Below are 25,847 nucleotides of genomic sequence, written 5' to 3' on the forward strand. Positions count from 1 at the left end.
CACATTATCTTTCTTGGCACTGAGATTTACCAGCATTCTTGAGATGAAACTTTGATTTTTTTTTCATACTTTCCCCTATTGGTATATTTTAAAAACTCACTAAAAAAGACAAATATAATCAAACCATTCATTCAGCAAACCTATAGAGTGCCTACTATGTGCTGGGTGTGCTAGGGAAACAATGGGACACAAATAGTGTTGTCCAGCTAACCGTCAAGTGGAGGAAACATGAGTCCAATAATCAATAATTAAAAATTAATGGAAAGTTGTAACAATAAGATAGTTATTTCTGTTAATGTAGACTTTTTAAAGAGAAACCAACACCCTTGTGTAGATTTGCTATTTTGTTAAAATATATTTTAATGATTATAGAGAGGAAGGGAGAGGAACAGAGAAATAGAAACATCAGTGAAGAGAGAGAATCATTGATCAGCTGCCTCCTACATGCCTCACACTGGGGATCGAGCCCGAAACCTGGGCATATGCCCTAACCAGGACCTCCTGGTTCATAGGTCGATGCTCAACCACTGAGCCACGCTGGCCAGGTGACATTTTTTAAATATTTTACCCTCATTTTATCCCTCTAAATGGCAGTGTTTCAGACTTTTTAGAGTTGCATTCATCAAGTTTCAGATGAGTTGGTCACTTCCTTGAATTGTTCTCACAGCTTTCACAGTCTAAACAGGGTGAACATATAAGAGGCATTCAGCAGCACACTCTGATGTCAAAACATTCAAAATCACCTAGGTGGCCATGCATTGGATGTAGATTCCAGGGCGTTTGGCCATGGTTTTGACATCATTCTACCTCCTTTAAAGGTAAGGTAGGCAACTTAGTGGCCCTCTGTTTTTTGTTTTTATTATTATTTATTTTGTTAATCCTCACTTGAGAGGATATTTTCCCATTAAGTTTTAGAGAGACCTCAAGGGAGGAAGACAGACAGAGAGAAAAATATCGATGTGAAAGAAACACATTGATTGGTTGCTTCCTGCATGCGCCCTGACGAGGGCCACCGATCAAGCCTACAACCTAGGTACATGCCCTTGACTGGAATCATACCTGGGACCCTTCAGTCTGCAGGCCAACACTCTATCCACTGAGCCAAACCAGCTAGGGCTTACTGGCCTTATGTACCCACTCAGGTACCGTTCCCTTTTCTCTTGTTTATGGTGTATGTGAAGATGACATACAACTCCAGTCCAAGTGACTTGTCTTTCACTTGCAGTAACTGATCTGGAAGAACACTGAACATGCTGCTATCTGCTCTACACTCCTGTCTGGCCAGTGTGAAACACATAGCTGAGCCAGAGTGACCCAGCACTTTCTTCTCAGCACTACCAGCCTATGGCCAAGGAAGAGAATGTCCCACAGGCCCCTCCATACCAAGCCAGTTGTGCTCAACGCCCCTTCCCCCCAACCCCTGCCAGATAATTTATTAATTGGCTCTGCCAAGGACCAAGATTTTGCTTGCCTATATAGAACAATACATCACAGAATGCTAATGCTATAAAGGATATTTGGTTACCAAGACCTAGCTGCAAATGAGGGAAAGGGACTTATTGCAGGTCATGTGGCTGTGTAGTGGTAGATGACATTAAAGCGCAGCTCCCCTGTCTTCTGGTCCCATGCTCTTTTTCCTGAGCCACACTGATAACCTCACAAACCTTCTGTTTTTATTTTTTAAAATATATTTTTATTTCAGAGAGGAAGGGAGAGAGAGAAACATCAATGATGGGAGAAAGTCATTGATGCTGATGCCCCCCTACTGGGGATTGAGCCCGCAACCTGGGCATGTGCCCTGACCAGGAATCGAGCCGTGACCGCCTGGTTCACAGGTCGACTCTCAACCACTGAGCCACGCTGGCTGGGTATGAGAAGCTATTTCACTGGACATTGTAGAGAAGCAATTTCTCTGGACTTTGTAAGAAAAACAATTTTACTTGGCACAAAGTAATTGAATTAAGATAGAGGGAAAAGGAGTGGTCAGGGGAGGACCCTGTGACCAACGAATCAAATGGAAATAGCTCCAGATTACATTCTGAATCCAAGTTAGAATGAGCCAATGAAGGTAATATGAGGGACATAGAATAGTGACTCATGGGTTGTGGCTAAGGGTGCAGCCAGCCTGTAGTGGGGAGCAGTAGGAGATTTTGGCAGACCATGAATTCATTACTAGCCACCATTGTCAAATTGTCACATTCAAAGTACTATACTTTAGCAACTTGTGACCCAGGTCCCACTGAGGTCTCTAGTCTCTGTTGTGCCCATAGTACTATCGGGGAATTCATTCCTGATTTGCCTAGTCCCCATTCTCTTAATCCACTCTCCTCAATAATGATGACAATGAATAGTAGTAGTAAGTAACATTTATTGAGTGCTTACTATGTGCCAGGTACTGTTTTAACATGCAAACCCTGTAAGGTGGGAACTGTTGTGCCTATTTTACAGAAGATGAAGCAGATCCAGGGTCACGCTGCTAGGAAGCAGAGGAATTAGACTTTCAACCCCAGCAGGCTGGCTTCAGAGCCTGAGCTCTACTGAATAGTGCCCCAAACTTGTGATCCAGCTTTTTCTAGGTCCCATTTGAGCAAATAATCATAGCCTTCTGCCCTACTTGAGGCTCCTCCCTCCACCTGTGTATTAATCTCATCCTCTCCTGTCACTAAGAGGATCAGAACCATGTCCCATTGATTCCCAGCCTTGCTCCTCTTGCTCCCCATTCTCCTTTCTCTTAAGTCTTATAAACATTTGTGCCTTCTATTAAAAAAAAAAACAACCCAAATCTCTTCCTTGGAGTAGAATCATTCATCTATAAGTAAATAAATCACTGGATAAAGATTATTTAGAACAAGGGAGCTGCTTGGTCCCCCCTCAGCTCCGTGTTGCTCAGAATGTTCCATTTTGTGTTTTATTCTGGATGTACAATTTGAGTAATACAGATCATTGTATGTTCCTAGAAGAGGAATATTCCATATAGAGTTGGGGCAGTATAAGGAAATTGGATTATGTAGACTAGACAGGAGAAGAGAATACTTGAGGGACAAAGTAGCTGCTTCAAGTATGAAAGAGTGACATGGAAGAAAGATTAACCTAATTCTGTGTGTCTCCAAAGAATATAGCTAAGACCTAAAGGTGGAAGCTACAAAGAAAAGGATTTGATTTTTTTAATAGCAAAGCTATGCCATAGACATTGTCTGCTTGGAGAAGAGGTAGTATCTTGTCACTAGACGTGCTGTCTGAATGGTCACATGATAGGTGATTCTAGAAATAGCCTTTAAGGTCTGTCCTGATCTTAAATTCTGGAAGATCTCTCTCTCTCTCTCTCTCGCTCTCGCTCTCGCTCTCGCTCTCGCTCTCTCTCATATATATATATATATATATATATATATATATATATATATATATAATTTTTTAGCCCAGTGAGTTCAACCTGGGTTGTACAGTAGAATCACCTGGGGAATTTTAAGAAAAAATATTAATGCCCAGATTCCCCCCTAGGTCAGTTAAATCAGAACTTTTGGGCCAGGGTCTGAGCATCGGTATGTCTTAAAAGCTCTGCAGCTGATTCCAATGTACAATCAAATCTGAGAACCTCTGATTTAGCTGAATTGAAAAAGATGGTATGGATTTGTATTTTACTTATAGTAACTTACTGTAATTATAGCACTTGAGTTGTAACTATAGGACAGTATAGTGTAAATGCCATCACATATTGTATTTATGCTGATTAAAACTCATATGTTCCATATTATATTATTAAAAGACAGAAATAAAATTGAATTTCAAACTAACCATAATGTGCATTTGCCCTGCATGAGGGATCTTATCTGTGGCTATTTTCTTAAAATGCAGGTGTATACACACACACACACACACACACACACACACACACACACACACACACACATACGGAAGGAAATTTCTTGTACCAGTTAGTAAATAAATGAATGAGGTGATTGTTGGTCTCCTTAGAATAATAAATTGGGTATTATAAATTTGGAAAGGTACTGCATTCCCTTTTTTAAGGCAACCTGGAAGCGTTTCATCTGGATATTGATCTGGGTTCATGTCATCTTGTGCTGGGAATGAAGCAGGAAGGAGTCTGTAGCAATAAAAAGAAACACTTGACATTGGGTGTTCACTTTTCCTGGGGCCACTTAAAATAAATTCAATACCACTACAAATGTTCCAGATATTTTTGTTGTTGTTGTTCCAGATATTTTTTGAATTGTTATGTTTAGTTGTGCCTGTTAAAAAAAAAAGAGAGAGAACAATTCTGAAGTCATTTTCTTCTTGTTTAATTTCTGTTCCCTTCTGTTTAACTTTCTCTTTAAAGCTATTGGTGTCAGTAACCAGAGGGAAACCACTGTAGTCTGGGACAAGATAACTGGAGAGCCTCTCTACAATGCTGTAGGTAAGCTGTTGTGCATGGATGTCAAATGCAAGGCCTTTCTCCACTTGCAAATGTTGTCATACTAAACTATCTGGCTAAAAAAGCATGTGGTCATGGTTCCTATAATTTGATGGAATGGACAGAAGAGTCCTCTAAGAAAATTATTGTGATATATATATATATATATATATATATATATATATATATATACACACACACCCTTTTTAGCTATTTATTCACATCTTGAATTAACTCTTTCCCCATTTTCTGATTATTTGTATTATACAAATGGGTTGATGTTGCCAGAACTGTTTTATAATCCCTGCTGTTTCTGATACCTAAAAGAGATCTCCACTCCTCCTCCTCCCCTAAAACATCAAAATTACAAGTGTTCATAGTTATATCTCTATAAAGTACTTGGGTCTTTCCACCTAGAGGAATTTCAATAGATTCTTCTGAGGTTATGAAAATCAAAATTTTAGCTCACTTTGCTACAAAACTAAGCTATTTCAGTAGGAGTTCAAAAACTCAAAAATCTCAAGTATACCACCATTAGATATCACATCTTATTAAATATAAATGACCATGAGTATATTTTATCATCACTCTCAGCACATGACAATCGAGCACTGAATGATTATGTCACTTACTAAAAGGAAAATTTCTTTCTAAATATATAATCACTAAAAGGCATCATTCTGTCACAAATAGCAAAGCACAATTTTTGTCAATAAAATACCAGGGTGTGGCGTGGGGAAATGGAGGCAAAAATTGTCAGAGATGGGATGATTTCTAGAGTGAGCTATTTTTACTTTACAGTGACTTTAGTAATATAGTTACTTTAGCATTAATTGGAAGAAAGTGATAAACAGAAAATATACTAAAAAGTTGCCTTGTGAAGAATAGCATGAATCCTCTGAAAATAAGTTAAAAAAATAAGGCATTTAATGTTATTATGTTATAAGAAAGCATTTAGTATGTCTTCTGTGTTTTTGATTTTTTAAAAAGACTCAAAAACTCAAAGAATTGCAGTCAAAAATCCTATTACTCAAAAGTACATCTTTATTTTGTCCTTATTTTCATAAGCAGCTCGTTCTGAATATAAGTAAAGCAGGATATTACCATTCTAATGGCTATTTCATAAGAGAGTATTTTTTCACAGATCAATTTTAGCCAACTTCTTGAACTAGTTAGGGTTTTCCTTTTTTTTGTTCTCCTAGTGAAAGGAAGTGTCTACTCAAAGGAGCCAGAATGTTCCTGCTAAACTCTAAACTTGAATTGTAAAAGTGCAACTTTGGACTTTGAGTTGTCATTTTTAAATAATGCAACTGGGTTAGTTGAAGTTATGCTTATAGTGAAGGATTTCAAGTAAATATTTTACCAGAAAAACTTTCTGTTTGTGATGTGCTTGTTTACTCATTTCCTTGTCTTCCACCTGTGTCCCTCTGCACTCCTCCCCCATTCTCTGTGATTTAGAGGATTAATTCCAACCATAATTATGGAATATGAAGATCTTTTTCTCCATACTGAACCAAATGCATGTTTTGAGAACTTCCTGCATGTTCAGTGCTATCCTGCGTATGTTACGGAGGACAGGACTTATTGGCTGTTTTTATAAGCACTTTAGAATTTAGTTTGGAAGGAGACTAACAAAATTAGGGAATAGTTGATAAATTGTGTATTGCTAAGTTGAAGAAGAATTAGATCAAGTACGGGTTAGTATGGATTTTGAATTTTTAGCATATCTTTGGGGAAGGTTGAACTCCATTTTAAGCCTGGATGAATGTATTGGGTTACATTAGGAAAAGGGAGTATTGAAGGATAGTGTAAACAAGCTATGAAGGTGAAAATGTGTATACTTATTTCACCAAAGAGTGAAGACACTGATCAAATTCGAGCATAGAGTGGCTTATATTTAAGCATTGAAAATAATGTTCAATAAGTACTAACTGCTATTACTGTTGACTAGGGATTGTGCTAAACACTTTACCCATGTTATTTAATCTCAGTGACCTTGAAATAGATTTTACTAGCCTTATTTTCTAAATTAATTATGGAAAAGCTATATAACTTGTCCAATGCTGTGTAGAGGTAAAGCCAGTTTGAGCATAAACCCCTCCAACCCCAAATCCTGTGTTCTAATTTTGATAGAGAGAAGTTGATGAAGATAGAGAGGGCCTGAAAACCATGCCCTGGGCAACATGGGGCAAAATGGGACAAAAGTGGTGCAATGGGTTATTTCAAATACACCTGTCTGCTGAGAACATCTAGAGAAATGGAACAAACACACACACACACACACACACACACACACACACACACACACAATTATCTGAAGGACTGGACAGCTACCAATGCAGTGAGGAATTGTGGGACCAATATCCAGGAGAGAAGGAAAGCCCAGAGAGATGGGCCTGGCATTTGTTGTCCCTAGAGATAATCTGTCAATTCGGAAAGGAGTATTTGAGGGCTAAGCAGCACTGTCATAGGTTATGAAGACAGGGAGGCAAAGGATGGAGTCAGAGGCTGCCAATGGTGGGGTAAATATTGGTAAGATCACAAACTTTTGATTGGGACTGTGAAGGGTCAATCCTAGAAGTAAGGTGAGCTGAAAATAAACCAGTCTTCACAGGAATTGAAGCCCAGATTCAGATAACTTGAAAACCCCGATTAGATTAAGATGTTCTGAGGTTGCTAATGCTCCTCATCTAACTTCTTTTTAGAGTTTTCATATACAATTTCTAGTTTTCTATAAAAGAATAGTCAAGCTTACAAAAGAACATGTTACTAAAAACAACAGAGGCAAGTGACATTAGAAACAGACCCATAGGAAATCCTGATATTGGAGTTACCAGGCTTTAAAATAATTGTGATTACCTGGCTGGTGTGGTTCAGTGGATTGAGCCTCATCCCAGGCACCAAGAGGTTACCATTTTGATTCCTAGTCAGGGCACATGCCCGGGTTTCAGCTTGATCCCCAGTAGGGGCCATGCTGGAGGCAGCCAATCATGTTTCTCTCTCATCGATGTTTCTATCTTTCCATTCCTTTCTCTCTAAAAAAATCAATGCAAACATTTTTTAAAGTAAAATAATCATGATCAGCATGTTCAAGCAATTCATTGACAAGATGGATGACATTAGCAAAAAATTAGAAATTTGCCCTAACCGGTTTGGATAGAGCCTCGGCCTGTGGACTCAAGGGTCCCAGGTTTGATTCCGGTCAAGGGCATGTACCTTGGTTGTGGGTACATCCCAAGTAGGGGGTGTGCAGGAGGCAGTTGATTGATGTTTCTCTCTCATCAATGTTTCTAACTCTCTCTCCCTCTCCCTTCCTCTCTGTAAAAAAATCAATAAAATATATATTTTTAAAAATTAGGAATTTAAAAGTGGAAATTCTAGAATTAGTGAACCAGAAGTGGGATCAGAAGTAAATATCCAAACTGAAGAACAGATAGACAAAGGTTTAGAAAATACAGAAGAAGAAAAAACTAAGAGAAATATGGAGTAAGATGAGGAGGTTCAATAGATTTGTAATTGGAGTCCCAGAAGAAATGGAAAGAGAGATACTAAAGTTTTTGAAAAGAGATGAAAGATATCAAGTCACAGAATCAAGAAGCACTTAGATCCCCAGGGAAGATGAATACAGAAAGCCATACATAAACATATGCTGAGACCTAAAGATGAAACGACAAATTTTAAAGTAAGCAGAAGTAGGAGAATTTCCAGGTACTGCTAGTGGACATGAAATATACTTGCTGAAGAAACTGAAGACTGAGAAAGGCTATTTGTTTTTGCTTGCAATAAAGGTGTGTTTGTATACTGACATCTTTTGTATCAGATACAATTATAGGCATATAAAAAAGTTCAAATGGGTGCATTGAGGCACGGATGGCCCATGTTAGTAGTTTCGTACACTTTTAGAACTTGTGTGTTAATTCTCTGACCATGGTAAACATTGGTGTGGTATCTAAAATGAAGAAGTGTCACTTTGCATCACTGCTTCCAGTCACTGTGCCATGATGCAACCATTTACTATTATGGCCTCAGAGGTAGATTGTAGGAGCTTTGTGGCCTGGGATCTAAATCAGGCCTTCGGCTGCTCTCATCTGTCTTCACTTACCCTCGTCCCTCTGGTACTTTTCTCTCTCCCTCTAAGCATTATTTTCATCAGTATTCTTTTCCAAAGAGTCCCTGCCAACCCACTCCCTGCTATTTTTCTAAGCCCTTCTAAAATCAACTTTATAGTGGTCTACATACATTGGTATCTAAATATTATTGACAGAAGGTTTGGGTTTATATATATACCACAGGCTAAACTGATAAAGACAAAACTACCCAAGTGATTCCAATGTCGAGTGGGGGAAGTCTGGAAACAATGAGATGTAGTGTGTTCATATGCACATTTCACTGATGCCACCAGTGAAATGTTCTGGCCTAACTAGGATAGAACATAGTAAGGACTAATATTCAGGGAGGCAAGAGCCACTGATTTAAGACCTTCCTTGTATTAAAGAGAACCACCAACAAAAACATTTGTCTCTGAAATAATTTTCCTTATTTAAATTGTATTGCGAACAATTTTTCCTAAGATGTTGGATTTAAAGTTCCCTATGACACACAACTTTTTAGGCGGAGTGTGCAATTTTAAACATTGCTCATCCTTTTTGCCTTTTTAAATTTTTACATATTGGTTAACCCTGGGCCAATTATTAAACCTGTGTAATCATCTGTTGAGATCTGAAAGAACCTTGAGCTTCTTTTTTTAATCTTTTCTGGACTGAGTTATGTTTCAAAGTATCAGCACGAAAGAAAACCATAGATGACAAACGACTAAAACTCCTAAGTACACTTGGCCTTAAACAACAAAACTGGTTTTATTTTTATTGTTTTGAAGATTTTTTACTTTTGTAAAATCTAGACCAGCCAGCTGTATCAAGATCCACCTATTTTTCATTATTTCAAGTTTTTTATGACATTTCTTTGAATGCCTTATGTCTCCTTCAATCTTGGATGAAGAAATACTGTCATATTTTGCAATGATTGGATTCTTTAACTCTGGCCAGTTTACATTTATTTATTTTTATTTTTTAACATATTTTCTTGATTTTTTTACAGAGAGGAAGGGAGAAGGATAGAGAGTTAGAAACATCGATGAGAGAGAAACATCGATCAGCTGCCTCCTGCACACCTCCTACTGGGGATGTGCCCACAACCAAGGTACATGCCCTTGACCGGAATCGAACCCGGGACCCTTGAGTCCGCAGGCCGATACTCTATCCACGGAGCCAAACCGGTTAGGGCAGTTTACATTTAAAGTAACTGAATTAAAATAATATTGAATATAAACTGTAATTGAAAAATAAAATTTAGCCCAGCGGGTGTGGCTCAGTGGTTGAGCATCGACTTATGAACAAGGAGGTCATGGCTTGATTCCCAGTCAGGGCACATGCCCGGGTTGCAGGCTCCATCCCCAATGTGGTGTATGCAGGAGGCAGCCGATCAATGATTCTCATCATTGATTGTTCTCTCTCTCCCTCTCCCTTCCTCTCTGAAATCAATAAAAATATATTAAATTTAAAAAATTTTAAGCCCTGACTGGTTTATCTCAGTGGATAGAGCGTCAGCCTGCGGACTGAAGGGTCCCAGGTTCGATTCTGGTCAAGGGCATGTACCTTGGTTGCGGCACATCCCCAGTGGGGGGTGTGCAGGAGGCAGCTGATCGATGTTTCTCTTTCATCGATGTTTTAACTCTCTATCCCTCTCCCTTCCTCTCTGTAAAAAAAATTAATAAAATATATTTTTTTAAAAAATAAAATAAAATAATTTAAAAAAAAGAAAGTTTAAACTTTAAAAATGCAAAATAAAATAACTGCATTAGATTTTGACTTTGAAGTCTCCAATCTTTAGTGTTTCTTCATGTTCTGTTTATTACTATGAAGTCATCCTGGCTATACCTATGTCATAGAAGTTTAATTCTGGATTCAGACTCTGGGTTCAAATGGTGACTTTTCCACTCACTACCATTCTGTGCCTGTTCCCTTGGGAGCTAAATTAGAGAAATTAAAAGTGTTTAACAGGTTTGAAGTAAAGATCAGTGCCTTAGTACATGTAGGGTATGTAAAACAGTGTGGTTGACTATATGGCCACTCATTTGAATTAGCTGATAGCCTTTCTAATCCAGGAATGCCAGATGAAAAGATTGATTTATACATGACACGTGTTTTAGGGGAAATGCAGAGCCTACCCGGGGTCACACACTTGTCTCAGTCATTGGCATTTATACACCTAACACTGAAATAGGTTTCAGCCCCCACATTCTGGCATATGCATAGATGTATTTTAATTCATCCCCTCCCCCACTCCATTTTTCCTTTGGCCTTACCTGATTTCTGAAAAATGTAATCAGGGACAGTCATCAGTATAATCTCTTCTTTGCAAATGACCTTTTACCCAGCTTAATTAATAGCTTAACTTTTGGCAAGCGGTAACACCTGGCAAATAAATCTGGTTTACTATTGTGTCTCTTGTGGGGGAAACTCGATAACACTTTGTGTAGCTGTCAGCAGTCCTTGCTTAGGGTGTGTTCCATAACCTGGAGCCTCCCATATTCATCTCACTTCCTGTCAGGCCACTAGCTCCTCATAACAGACCATCTCAGAGGAGATATATTATTTGCCTTTGCTTCTAGTCAACAAAATAATTTAGATTACCTCTAGTGTATTTTTTTTTCCCTTAGGTACTTTTTCTTTCTATTGTTATGGCTAACCAAAAATAACACAAATTTCTAAATATTCTCAAAATAACTTTTTCCTTCGTGCTGTTACTACATCACTAAACTAACCCTGGTCCATGGGCACTGAGGCAACTGCATTTCTCTTCACTCTTAAAACTTTGTTTTTCAGCACAAACCAAATCTATCAGATATACCGGAAGTGGCTTTGTTTGATACCAATGAAAGTTTCAGATCATCCGAGTTTTTTTGTGTTGGTTTTTTTTTTTTTTTTACTTTGATGGTCTGAACCATTTAAATCCAATTTACTTGGGTCTAAAGGGAAATGCCTTCTAGAAACAGGCTGTATAATATTCCAGACCCCCTAGCATCTATTTTTCTTATTTTCAAAAAAAATAATAACAACTTTGGAACTTAGCTATTTCCTGTTCCCTCTGAACATGCTATTTCTTTTTGTGGCGATGGCCTTTCACTTCCTGCCACTGTAGCAGGGAAGTGCTTTCTTGGGGACCTGCCTTCCCAAAGCAGCCCCTTCATCCCTTCCTGCGGATGGCCCCAACACAGATCGTGACACTTCCTGAGCATCCCTTCCTAACACCCCCTGTGGATGTGCTCATTCACTATATCACGCAGCCTTTCCGTTTCAGTGGTTGGGTGAGCCACCAGTAACCAACTGAGCCACTTTTCCAACTAGGTCGCAGATATGTGGCCAGGTAGGGAAGAGTCATCCTGAGCAAAATACGGGTCTACACCTGGTCTTGTCCCGATGGAAATGCCATTGAACCAGAGACTCTGACTGGACTGCTTTTGTTCACCTTCTACCCAATGTCTCTTCTTTTTCTGCACTCAAATGTGTAGAAAATGTTCATTCTGATGAACTTGCCCAAGTGAATGAACTACCATTCCTTAAGTGGTCAACAAGAGAACACAGACTTTGAATCTGGCCATCTCTAGCATGAATTGCCATTATTTCTCCTAATGCTCCAGCCGCTCCAGTTTCTCCTGGCCCTTCAGATCCAGTTGCCGTTGTTCCCTCTGGCTCTTCAGTTCCAGCTGCTGGCCCTTCCTCAGGTATTGGTGCACTAGCTGCTGCTCACTTCCCGGCCTTCCAACTCAGGCATACTGGGGGAAATTGACCACTGCCGCTGGATCTGGATCTGGCACTTCTGATCATTCTCAGAAATGACCTCCACAAGGGGCTTAGACTTCCAGCTTGGGGTCTTCTCTTTGGCTTTGGGTCCTTGACTCTGCAAATCTAATTCTGCCATCTTAGCTTCTTTAATGAGCTCTAATTTTTGTGTGTTCTTAATTTAATTAATTTTGAACATTTGTGAATTGCTTGGTAGTATACCAGCCACTGACATTTTCTTTTCTCTTTGGCAGTCTTACTAATTCATTGTATGCATTCTAATTGTCTTAAGCTCATGGGCCGTAAAAAAAAAAAAAAAAACCACAACAAAGTAAATATTAGGCCAGCCCTCTGTGATCATGGAATAATGGAACAAGAGGGATTTTAGAGAGCATCTAGTTCAATTGCCTTCTTTTATATTTAGGAAATCCAGGTCACATAGCTTCTTGGTGGCAAAGCCAGAATACATAGAACTTTGATCTCCTGATTTCACACCCAGTGTTTTGACTCTTTCGGGGGTGGGGAGAGGGCAGGAAGGACATTCTGCGGATACCACTGTGGATACTTCAAGCTTTCACATGAAGAGTAAAGTGCCCAGTTACTTAAGTGTTCCTTGTCAAGGAGCACCAGACTCACAGAGCCACTGGGACTCCGGGAATTACCTGATCATCATTCCCTGTCTTAGTTTTGTTTTTTAATAAATGACTGAAACAAATCCAGTATCCTAAAGAACATGCCCTAGAGAAGAGGTTCTCAAGTTCTAGTATAATACTGAAGAACCTGGGATGTGTTTTTTTTTTTTTTTTTAATATATGTTTTTTTATTGATTTCAGTGAGGGAGAGGTAGAGAGAGATAGAAACATCAATGATGAGCGAATCATTGATCGGCTGCCTCCTCCATGCCTCCTACTGGGGACCCAGCCTGAAACCCAGGCTTGTGCCCAGATCGGGAATTGAACCATAACCTGCTGGTTCATAGGTCGATGCTCAACCACTGAGCCACACTGGCCGGGCGAACCTGGGATGTTTATAACAAAAGTAGAAACACTCAGGCCTTCCTTGCCTAGACCTGCAACCAGAATCCTGCAAGGTGGGGCCTCATGTGTGATTTCCAAGTTTTTCAGGTGGTTCTGGTGTGCTTTCTGAGTAAGAACAACTGCTATGGAGTCTAGCAGTGTTTCTTAAACAAAGTGTATTTCTGTGCCACCTTCCCAGGCCTATTATCCTAGAATTTCTGGGTATTGGGGTCATCTTTAAGCTCCCTAGTGATTGTTATATCCATTAAAATATAGAAGAATGCTGATCTAGAAGGCTTTGAATCATTCAACAAAAGGCTTAGAGCAATGGCTTTCATGTCTCGTTCATTTCCCTTGGCAAGAAATATATTTTGCATCATGATTCAGCAAACCCACAGAACTAAAACAAAAGTTTCACAAGTCAATACTTATCCTACCAAGTTCAGTGAGCTCTGATATTTTCAACTCTAATCCAACCTATTTCATTTTTTAAAGTAGGTCATCCAAACTCATTAAATTGCTTTTAAACCCCTAACCCACTGTAGTTTAAAAAACTGAGGGTCAAGATATTAATTCTAACTCACAGATTTAATACTTTTTCCCTCAAATTGCTCTACTTTTCCCAATTACTCCTATGAGCCATTAATACCTGCTTGCCCCATGAGGAAAATCCACTTTTGTCAGTCATACAATACTTCCACTGTGTAAAAAGTGGACTGCCCTTGTTCCCTGGACATGGGACATCTTGCCAACTCCATGCTGCTGCTGCTAATAGCTGTATTAATCACAGTGCAAGTAATAGAAAAACTCAGCCACACTAAAAGAAAAAAAAAATTTAAGTAATTATTTTGCTCATGGAACCAGCAATCCAAGGGTAGCTTAGTTCAGGTGCTGATTTATTCCAGACTCAGTCACCTGGATCCCCACAAGTCTGTTCCTGGGATGGCTCCAGATGTGGCCGATTAAATTCTCTCTTCGTGAGGGCAGCAGGCCCCAGCCACACACTGTCAATCTAAGCTGAGAAGAGGGACTCCTGCATACTGAGCACAAATCTCAGTTGGGCTGATTAGACCACATGGCTCTCTCCTGAACCTACCACTGGGGTCAGGACAGGATACTGGAGCTGGAGGTGGGGTAGAATCTCATGCAAGCCACATGGCAGAGGATGAGAGAAGGGTGATGGCCTAAAGAGAATTGGAGCTACTTCTCCCAGGAAGAAGATGAATTGGATGCTGGGCAGCCAATGCAGATGTCATCTGTAGGCTGTGCATTTGCCTCCCATTTCCTCTTTGCCTCCCATTTCCTCTTTGGCTCCCATTTCCTTGGTTGTGACAAGCCTTTTCTTGCTGCATTTCAAACCTGTGGAAACCAGTAGAGTGTCCTGAAGTTCCTGGTTTAAATCTCATGTACAGTAGCCACTGTCAATCCAGCACAGACAGCACTCAAGGGAAATGACAGTTTAAGTCATTAGAAATAATTGATTAAAATTTAACTACCAGAATTTCACTGTTTTTTAAATGAAAAGAAAGAAGTAGTAGTTACAGGTGACCCAAACTAGACAATAACTGTCAGTATTCGAAGGTGTGGTGGACCAACCTGTATAATCTTCCCTTGTGTCCTTTAAATAGACTATGGGAGTAATCTGAGCACAGTCAGTACCTAAAAATACTTAGTGACCACTAACACATTAAAAGTTAATAAAAGTTAAGTACAAAACCTAAATCCAGCAAATAAAGCTCAGCTGATCCTATTGGTTACCTTTCACAATTGCTGTATGTATCATTTAATGCTTTCTCTTTCTCAAGCCTTTTGTCATGAAGCAGAACAGAAATGCTTTCTAATAGGGGATCAGAAAGTGAATGATAGTTATTTAGTTAAAAATAATGTTGTTCTGTTAAAATGGAGGTTTTTTTTTTTTTTTTTTGTGTGTGTGTGTGTGTTTACAATCCAGCATGGAGAAAGAATGGTGAAATAATTCTTTTAATGATTCCAGGTTCTTGTCCACTTTGAAAGAATTTAATGTAAATAAGAATTTCATACATAAGAGAATCAATCTTATTTTTCCCTAGATAATAGTGTCAGGTTCTCTACTTTGTAACAAATTGCTCCCAAGTTTTCAAACATATGTGCTTTATACACGGTATGGTGATCCTGGGCTGTGCATTCTGCTTTGGCAACTAGCCTGATTAGCATTTAGATTTTCTCTTGCACTCATGTATGCTTAGAAAATCCATATCCAAAACATTTTTGGTGATGTTTTTTCTAAAAAATGGATACAAAATAAGCAATAAGCACCCTAAGGTTTGTATTGTTCTCCTAACTGGGTTTGTGATTTTGCATAAAAGCTTTAAATCTCACTCTTAAATTTAGTCTCCTCTAACAATATGCCCATTCATTTCTAATTTTCTAATTTCTGTCTTTTGAAAGCTATAGCATTTTAATTGCTTATGGAAACTAATCAGTCTCCTATCCTTGACAGTGATTAAGAACTGATTTGTTTTTAATGAAGTTTTTCATGTATATTAATTTTTTTTATCTATAGTTTGGCTTGATCTAAGAACCCAGTCTACCGTTGAGAACCTTAGTAAAAGAATTCCAGGAAATAACTTTATCAAGGTAAGAGATCTCTTCAAAAGTATACTATAATAATGCTCATTTAAAAATGAGATATTTCACCAGAAGGACTATTTGGGCCTTACATCTTACCGCACAATAGTTATTTGTTACAATTTATAGAGAATTGCTCTGCAGATAATTGAGGACAAATCAAGTCATTTCTGTCTTCCTTGCCCTGTGATTGATTGGAGGAATAATATTCCAAGATTGGTTGGCTGGAGGGGATTATAAAGTACCCCTGTGATTTAAGCCATATTACCCAGGGGGTGCTTCCTGTAATTGAACCCTGCCTTTGAAATCCATCCCTCTTGTTTTCTACTATCCATCAAAGAAAGTTCTGGGCATTTTTGATTGTTTAGGCATCTGGATTCAGAGAGAGAAAGTAGAAGATCATTTTATTGATTTTAGAAAGAGAGAGATTGATTTTAAGGGAGGGAGGGCAGAGAGAGAAACTTCTATGTGAGAAAGAAACATTGATTGCCAACCGTACATGCCCCAACCAGTAATCGAACCCGACACCTTTTGGTGTACTGGACAAAGCTCCACTCAACTGAGCCACTCTGGCCAGGGCCATTTTATTGACTTTTTTTTAACTAAATATTTTTAAATATATCTTGTAATTGATTTTTAGAGAGAGAGGAAGGGAGAGGAATAGAAACATCGATTGGCTGCCTCCTGCACACCCCTTATTGGGGATTAAGCCCAAAACCCAGGCATGTGCCCTGGCGGGGAATCAAACCGGTGACCTCTTGGTTCATGGGTCATATCTCAACCACTGAGCCACACCAGTTGGGCTATTGACCTCTTTATTGAACACTTACACTCTTCATATGCATATGGCTAATAAAAAATTGCCTAGTTTTCAGTCCTTACGTTGATCTCTCTTCAGGTAAATGAAGGGAGAGAGAATATTTGAAACAGGCAATTTTCTTAGCAAGGTCAAGACCAAATTCCCCTAGTATTCAAAAGGAAGTTCTGTTTTTTATTTATCCCTTTTATATTTTTCCTTATGACAACTTCTTGTGGTTCTTGGTTTTGAAACTGATGTTCGAATTCTATTAATTACAGGATGCATGGAACAGATTGACAGCTCTCAGAGGGTAGGGGGGATTGGATAAAAGAAGATGAAGGGATTAGAGAACGAACATATGCATAGCCCATAGACACAGACCAGTGTGGTGATGGCCAGAGGGAAATGGGGGGTGAGGGAAAGTTGGGTGGAGGTGGGCAAAGTGGGGGAATGGTGATAATCTGTAATAGTGTCAACAATAAAAATAAAAGTTTTTAAAAATCCTATTAATTACAGCAGTTTAACAACCATTCCCTGCCCCCACCCACCCAAATAACTTCTGGCTACTCCTGAATATACCCTTATCATTTTCTATTTTGTTCTCTTTCTCACCCTATCCAATCTTCACCCTTATATCTAGCTACATTGTGCTCCCGGGGATTCATGTTTTTCTCTCTAATGCTATTTTAGGCAATTTTTACACTTTCTACCTAAGTCATGAAAATGAGATAATGCATAGTACCTCACTATTAGTTTTGTGGGAGAATAATCCCATAAATTATTTCCTTTCATTATGTTTGATCATTTATCTATTTTTTTCTATCGAAGCTAGGAGCCCTAAGTTAAGACTGTTAACTTACAGGTTGCATTAAAGTATTAAATCCTTTGGTTTGAATTTCCTTACCAAACATATCCATAGGAGATAAGAAGGAAAAAATATCACTTTTTGTAGTTAGGTGATAAATGAGGAGACTGGGATAGGGAGGGAAAAGATAGTTGGCATTATTTTGATGTGTGTATTTTCTTAACCACTAATAAAAATTTGGTATTTAATATGGAAACAAAAATAAAAGTTGGACCTGATCCATTCTCAAGATTAATAAGCCATGCCTGTTTTATTATTACACTTTAACCTTTATTCGATTCACCTTCCCTTTGTTTAATTTATTCGCTAATCTAGGCAATTACTTTCTTACAGAGAGCAGCTGTTTTGCTTTAATCTGTGTGTCTTTGAGCTGTACTTTATTCTCCACTAATTTTATACTATATTATTTGAATATGAATGCCTGTAAATATATATTTATAATATACAAATTTTCTACACATCAACATAATGTGAAGTCCTGTGTTTTAGAACAAATTTTTCTGGTTTTGGTCATCAGTTTATAATTTGATATACAGTACCCTATAATTATCGATAGTTTAATATCACTTTCATGGAATATAAAATAAAAAGCAAAGCTTTGGACTAAATCATCACAGAAGTCTAGATTACAGGGTGTTGTGTTATTTCATTTTCTCTTTACCTTGCTACGTGGATGCTCTTTGAACTGCAAACGTATCACTGATCTTTGTTCATGAGTATGCTTTCCTGTGCCAGGAGATCGAGTATTTTTATCCATAATACCATGCATGGAGTTGCCTATTTAGGGCAACTGAATATTTTGTGATTTGTGGGGGGTTTTGGTTTGGTATTTTGTTTTATTTTAAACTGTTATGAATTTAATTTGCAATTCTTTTTAGTCCAAGACAGGCCTTCCACTTAGCACTTACTTCAGTGCCGTGAAAGTTCGTTGGCTTCTTGACAACGTGAAAAAAGTTCAAAGGGCTGTTGAAGAAGATAGAGCTCTTTTTGGGACTATTGATTCATGGCTCATTTGGGTATGTTTCAGTAGATGCAAGTATGGAAAAAATTTTAAAGACACTTTTTTAAACTGCCTTGCCTACTTTCTGTTTTCTATTGAGTTCAAACTTTTCTGTTGGCAACTTTTATTCAGAAAGTCACTGAAGAAATAGCAGAGCATTTCAGCCTTCCTTTGAGAGGCATTTTTGCCTACTTCATCTTTCTTCCCCTTCTTGCTTTATATCAGTAAAATGGAGGATGGTTACCCAAACATCTCATCTATTATCTTTAGAATACGTGATTTAGGTAATTAGTAATCAGTAATTTAGGTAGCCTTTTTGTCTTGTCTATTATAAAGTTTTTCACTCGGCACTTCTTAGAAGAAATAATTATTTAACATAATAAAACGCCTAGGCTACTTTTATCATTTGTTTTCAACATTACACAGCTGTCTGTCTTGTATTTAATTAAGTGGTAATATGAAAAATCATAGTGGAAATTTCTGATACATAATCTTTTTGCCTAAGCTCAACATGGATAAATAGAAGCTAACATTTCAAACATTTTCCAGATATATCTTTAAAGTACATGATCTCTCTCTCGTTCTCTTATTTTTATTATTATAAGTATTTTCAAATATACCCCAAAGTAGAAGGAATAGTATAACAAACCTCTACAGCAGTGAGCCAGCTATGGCCAGTCTTGTTTCAACTATATTCACATATTCTTTCCCCCCACAGATAATTGTAAAATAATTGTAAAGCAAATCCAAGACATACAACTTTATTTGTAAATACCTCAGTATTCCCTAGCCAGTTTGGCACAGTGTATAGAGCATTGGCCTGGGGACTGAAGGGTCCTGGGTTCGATTCCAGTCAAGGGCACATACCTTGGTTGCAAGCTACTCCCCAGTCCGGGCCCTAGTCAGCGCTCGTGCAGGAGGCAACCAATCGATGTGTTTCTCTCCGTCTTCCCCTCTCTCTTCCACTCTCCCTAAAAATCAATGGAAAAATATCCCCGGGTGAGGATTAACAAAAATAAATAAATAAATAAAAATTCAGTATATATATATTTTTTATCCTCACCCGAGGATATTCCCCCCCATTGATTTTTTATTTTTTTATTTTTTATTTTATTTTATTTTTAAATATATTTTATTGATTTTTTACAGAGAGGAAGGGAGAGGGACAGAGAGTTAGAAACATCGATGAGAGAGAAACATCGATCAGCTTCCTCCTGCACACCCCCTACTGGGGATGTGCCCGCAACCAAGGTACATGCCCTTGACCAGAATCGAACCTGGGACCTTTCAGTCCTCAGGCCAACGCTCTATCCACTGAGCCAAACCGGTTAGGGCCCCCCCATTGATTTTTAGACAGAGTGGAAGGGAGGGGGAGAGACAGAGAGAGAGAAACATCTCCCACACGCCCCCCGATTGGGGCTAGGGATCGAACCTGCAACCGAGGTACGTGCTCTTGGCTGGAATGGAACCCGGGACCCTTAAATCCAAAGGCCGATGCTCCAACTACTGAGCCAAACCAGCTAGGGCCACTTCAGTATTTTTTAACATTCAGGGAGCTTCAGGGGAATATTGTCCTTATTCATACTAGCCAGATCCTCACAGCTGGTCTTGAAAACCACTAAGCTGTTCGAAAGATCACTTTACACACAGACACACACACACACACACACACACACCGTGTTAGCAGGATATGCTTTGTGCTCATGGTCAGCAGTTTTCACACGTGTCATTCACAGTTGAAATAGTTCTGACAGTTTGACAATGGCCTGGAAGCAGAGTAAGGCACAATTTGCGAACTGTGAACTGCAGGGGACTCAAGGAAGCATATCCCCCACCATGATGTCTTTCTCCACTTTTATGCCTTTCTTTCTCTTTCTTTCTTTTCTTTTTTTTGTTTTGTTAATCCTCACTCAAGGACACTTTTCCAGTACTTTTTAGTTAGAGTGGAAAGCAGGGGGAGAGACACATCAATTGATTGCTTCCCGAATGTGCCCCCACCATGGCCAGAGATCAAGCCTGCAACCTCAATCAAACCAGAGGCCCTTCCGTCCGAGGACTGACACTAACCACTGAGCCAGCCAAACTGGCTAGAGCCTATTATTCCTTTCTTACCTCATTGCTTCCACATAAAAGAAAGCAGCATTAATAATAATAATAAACATTTAAAATCATTTTTAAGAATTAAAAAAATAATAATAAAGCATCAGTGCTTTCCATTCTGGGCCAAGGGTATTAACATTAGAGTTTAAAACTTTCAAGATAATGTGCTTGTATCAGCGCAAGCACAGCCCAATGAGAATTGTTCCAAAACAAACCAAAAAGAATAGCAGCAGCACAGGGTTTAGTCAGATCCTGAAGAGGCAGACATTTCAATGTATTTCACTTTGCCAGAATTAATAAGACACTGCATTTTCCAAAGATAAAAGGATGAAGACAAAACTGATTTTTTTTTATCAGTTAACTAGTACTGTGCTAATATGGTAGCCACTTGCCCTGAAATGTGGCTAGTCTGAATTGAGATGTGCTGTGAGTGTAAAATACACATTGGATTTCAAAGAGTTAATATCAAAAAAAAGGGTAAAATGTGCCCAGATGGTGTGGCTCAGTGGTTGAGCATCTACCTATTAACCAGGAGGTTCCGTTTCAATTCCCGGTCTGGGCACATGCCTGGGTTTTGAGCTTGATTCTGTAAGGAGGCAGCCAATCAGTGATTCTCTCTCATTATTGATGTTTCTCTCCCTTTCTCTTCCTCTATGATGAAATCAATAAAAATATATTTTAAAAAATAAAAAATCTATAATAATAAAAGCGTAATATGCTAATTAGACCAGATGACCTTCCAGACGAAGCTGGGGCTGCGAGGGAAGCCCGGGCCCCACGTGCCTGCTGGTGGCCGGAGGGAAGCCCAGGTCCTGGGTGCCGGAGGAAAGTTGGTGCCAGCAGCTGGGGGAAGAAAGGCCTACCCTTGCACAAATTTTGTGCATCGGGCCTCTAGTAAAATAAAAAAAAATAAAAGGGTACAATGTCTCAGTAATAATTTTTTTATGTTGAAAGGATATTTGGATATATTGGGTTAAATAAAATATGTAGTATGAAAATTAATTTCACCTGCTTCTTATGCTTTTTAAGTGTAGCTACTAGAATAATTTAAATTACAAATGTAGCTCACATTATATTTCTATTGGACATTGCTGAAAACTAGAAAATTAAGTAATTAAAATGTGTCATTCTGCTTTATATGCTCTGCTGCTGATTATGGCCCTTAACAAAATGTAAATTAAATTGCAGATAAGTACAGATTTAACATGTCCTTTTTATTCTGTCTAGTGTCTGACAGGAGGAACCAATGGAGGCGTCCACTGTACAGATGTAACAAATGCAAGTAGGACGATGCTTTTCAACATTCATTCTTTGGAATGGGATAAAGAGCTCTGCGAGTGAGTTGTGTTTTCCCCTAAGAACAGTTTTCCAAATATGTTACCTATTTATAAACTAAATCTTATTATTTTCCGACATCAATGGAGCACTAAACTTTCAATGTTGGTATTTCTAGTACAACATGCAACATAGACTTGTTGTGTAGTCTTTTAAGAGAGACTATTGTTGGATGTGCAATAAACATGCCAAATTAAATAATTGCCTTGATTATTCTCCAAGGAAGATCAGGTTCTTTTATAACAGTACTTTGGTTTCTGTGTGCTTTTTATTTTTTATTTATTGGCTTGGATGAAATTAGAATGTTCAATATCTAGTCATGCAACTATGTTCTGCTGGTTTATTTGTTACTATTTAATTTTATAATCAAATACATCCATTTACTAATTGTTACTTACATTTTTACCTTTAAGTGCATATAAATGTTTCCTGATATTTATTTAAAACAGTGTTAAATACCCAACCTTATCTTATTGTTGTTGTTTTTATTCTTTCAGATTTTTTGAAATTCCAATGAAAATTCTTCCAAATGTCCGGAGTTCTTCTGAAATCTATGGCTTAATGGTAAATATAAATTTCCATTTTCAAAACTTTACTATTCAGAATTTAAAAGTCAATTGTGTAACATTTGATAGTTTGAGGGTTGTGACTTCTCTCTGAACATTGGTCGTATGTAACTTAAAATTTTAGTATTTAAATGGTTTTATAACTTAAAAATCATCGATTCCTTACCAATTCATTTTATATTTTATAAACTTGAATTGGCTTTTCTTTGAGTATTATACTTTTGAAGTATTTACTGGGATAGTCTAACTACAGAGGGTGGCATGGGAATATTTGATCTATTTTATTCTTTTAATCCAAATAACTGTTTAGTAGCTGTGGTATCTGCTTTTAATTTATAGGAAGGTCTCTTCACATTTTAGTGGTGTTCTTTTTTTCTCTTGAATGTCTTCTTTTTAATTTAATTTTTTATTTAAATATAGTTGATATAAAATCTCTTTTAATGGCCAAACTTGTTTTAGATTACATTCTTTGTCAGCCTGAGCAAAACTTCATCAAAGAAACTGAAAGCAAAGATCTGTTTCTGATATGTGATGGCTAATTAAACTGTTCCATAATGGACATTTTTGTTGTTGCTTTCATTGAAACTCAGAGAAAAAGTAGTTTCAGCAAAAAAAATTTGCTTAGCATCATTGAGTATCTCTGATTACACATCAAGGATGAAAAGCTCTAGGAGGATTCAAACTGATGTTTGGACACAAAAATCTGGAATTTATGCTAAAAATTAAGAATACATCTAAGAAAAATTGCAAAAAATAGACATGGCAAATATTAGAAACTCTTTTTTTTAGTTTCAATAATAATTAAGTTGAATACTAAGTGCTCTGGATAAAGCTTGAGCAAGAATTCTTAAGTGTTTCATTCATAATAAAGCCTTTTATAGCAATATGCAGTTTTTTAAAATATATTTTTATTGATTTCAGAGAGGGAGAGAGCAATAGAAACATCAATGATGAGAGAATCATTGATCGGCTGCTTCCTGCATGCCCCCACACTGGGGATCGAGCCGCAACCCGGGCATATGCCCTGACCAGAAATTGAACTGGTGACCTCCTGATTCATAGGTCGATGCTCAACCACTGAGCCATGCAGGTCGGGCCAACATGCATTTTTTTAAGGGTTAGTCACTGCTTATCTATAGTAAAAATGTTTTGATGCTTTTATAGCTGTCTACAAAGTGACTTGAGTCAGTGGGGAAAAAAATTACTCTTGAGAAACCATTTCAGATGATGGTTGGAAAAAAAACAAACGTTTAACTGGCCTAGTTTTCTCTTGCATTTAAAATATTATGCTTCTGTCCCCCTTTTTCCCCCTTGCTGACTATAGAAAATCTCTCATAGCCTGGTGAGTAGGTTTCCCACCAATTATTCTACCCATTCATTCGGAAAAGATACAGTGCACTTCCATTTAGTTTTAAACAAGCGGAAGTCCATTTGATAAACAGTTATCTAGACTCATGACTCTTCAAATTATTATAAGCTCTAGTCAAGCTTTAGGTTTTTTAAAAATTTCAATCTTGTTTAAGTTTTCCATAAGACTGAGAGTAATGTTTCAAAATAAAAGACATGGGTAGTTTCCTGGCATAAGAAATTCTGATGGCCCCCGTTACAAAGTACAGTTGTGATGTGCTTTGGCTTTAGCATAATAGGTAAATTAGATGTGGCTTTTAAATGTCCTAAACATCTACCTTGTCCGACCTTTCAGACCAGTTAGTTGGAAATGCACTGTCGCTTTTTCTGCATGCTTCACCAGAGGATGTTCCCAGGAATCTTCCAGAAACCCCTCCTTGCGAAGAAAAAGGAACTCTTTCTCTGCCTGACCTCACATAGTAGATCCTGCTGGTAGTTTGATAATAATATAAGCAATAGTATAAGCAAAAGCTTCTTTTACAATTTAAATATATTAAGATATACTGCCTCTAGGTTTCCTACTGGTTCACTTTTAGCCTTTTATGAAATTTACCCTTCACTTAATATCCAGCTTCAGTAAATAAAAATAGCAGGTCTTGAATTAATAGGAACGCAGGGGAGAACTAGAATATCCACTATCTGAGGATGTTTTCTATTCTGTAAAGCAAGCATGTCAAACTCAAAGGCTAAATAAAGAAGGTTTAAGTTTATGTGGGCCACACAAAAAAAACCAACAACTTCCATTTTCATAGAAACGTAGGTTTATTTAAATAGAGACATGCTGAATACAAAGGGCTGAAATAAATGACTAATCGTTAACATAAAATAATAGAACATTTTAATGAAAATTAATATTTTTTCTTGAACATTAACTTACCAGACATTGAATAACTGCACAAATTAATAAGTGTGATGCAAATAAACCTATTTCTCTTGTTCTCTGAAAGCAAAATATTTCCTGTTGTGCACACCAAACAAGTCAATACAAGACTAATGATGTGGCAATCGGCTGCTAAAATATTCGCTGCTGGTGTTAGTGGAGAGAAATGATGCGCCTGTGTATAAGGGAAATGAATGCAACACGATTATAGTCATCAGTCATTAGCGAACATTGTAGTTCGTTATTAATAATTATGCATAACAGGATATTGTAAAAATTAAGTTATGAAATTTTTATTAAAACATTTCTTACATACCATTATATTGGCTGGGCCGCAAAAATATTCGTTGTGGGCCGCATGTGGCCTGTAGGCTGCGAGATTGACATCCTTGTTGTAGAGGGTTTCCACGTATTATGCTATTATTTCCTTATCATCAGAGCCATATGAGGTGGCTTCTGTTCGTACCCTCACTCTAATAGATAGGGGGCCCAAGGCTCCCCAGAGGCCAGGAAACTGGCCCACAAGTGGCAGACTGAGGGGTGAGTCCAAGCTTTTGTTTGGTACACTTCCTAGTACATCACACCTACCTCAGGGAACACATTCCTTTCCCTTAATTCCTTAATACTAGTACAGATTGCTTTGTGTTAGTGCGTCAGCCATTTAAATCTTGTTTTTATTCCTGGAATGCTGGCTATGCTTGATCAAAATAAAAACCACTGCTCAAGATATAAATTATCTCTTGCTTATCTAAACTTAAGGAATGATGTTGGCTATGAACAAGTAGTACCCAATACCTGAACACTGTTGTGTTACTTATTTTAAGAGCTGTTTGAGTAGGAAGAATAGTTGGTAAAATGCAGCCTTCCAAAATAAATAAGTTCCGTGCTGGTTTCATAGCTATTTATATGTTCATTTAAAAGAATGCATTAGTCTTTTCTTAGTAATGGCGATAATAGCAAAGAGCTAATGGATTTCAGCGTTCATGTAGCCCAGGCCCCATTTTGTAGATAAATAAATCG

General features: G+C 37.9%; 1 protein-coding gene across 6 annotated transcripts in view; it reads left to right on the plus strand.

Moving 5' to 3' along the window:
- The window catches only part of GK (glycerol kinase), a 70,464-nt gene that overhangs the window by 15,543 nt on the left and 29,074 nt on the right, over window positions 1-25,847 (plus strand). For 3 of the 6 annotated variants that reach the window (XM_079765144.1, XM_079765147.1, XM_079765143.1), the window contains exons 4-10: window positions 4,337-4,414; window positions 12,111-12,194; window positions 15,811-15,884; window positions 18,418-18,555; window positions 21,867-21,976; window positions 22,472-22,538; window positions 23,865-23,882. In XM_079765144.1, the coding sequence (XP_079621270.1) occupies window positions 4,337-4,414; window positions 12,111-12,194; window positions 15,811-15,884; window positions 18,418-18,555; window positions 21,867-21,976; window positions 22,472-22,538; window positions 23,865-23,882 (569 nt within the window). The remainder of the gene's footprint in view (window positions 1-4,336; window positions 4,415-12,110; window positions 12,195-15,810; window positions 15,885-18,417; window positions 18,556-21,866; window positions 21,977-22,471; window positions 22,539-23,864; window positions 23,883-25,847) is intronic. The other 3 variants (XM_079765145.1, XM_079765146.1, XM_079765148.1) reach the window with 3 other exon arrangements.

Source organism: Cnephaeus nilssonii, assembly GCF_951640355.1.
Source record: "Cnephaeus nilssonii genome assembly, chromosome: X".
Classification (NCBI taxonomy): domain Eukaryota; kingdom Metazoa; phylum Chordata; class Mammalia; order Chiroptera; family Vespertilionidae; genus Cnephaeus; species Cnephaeus nilssonii.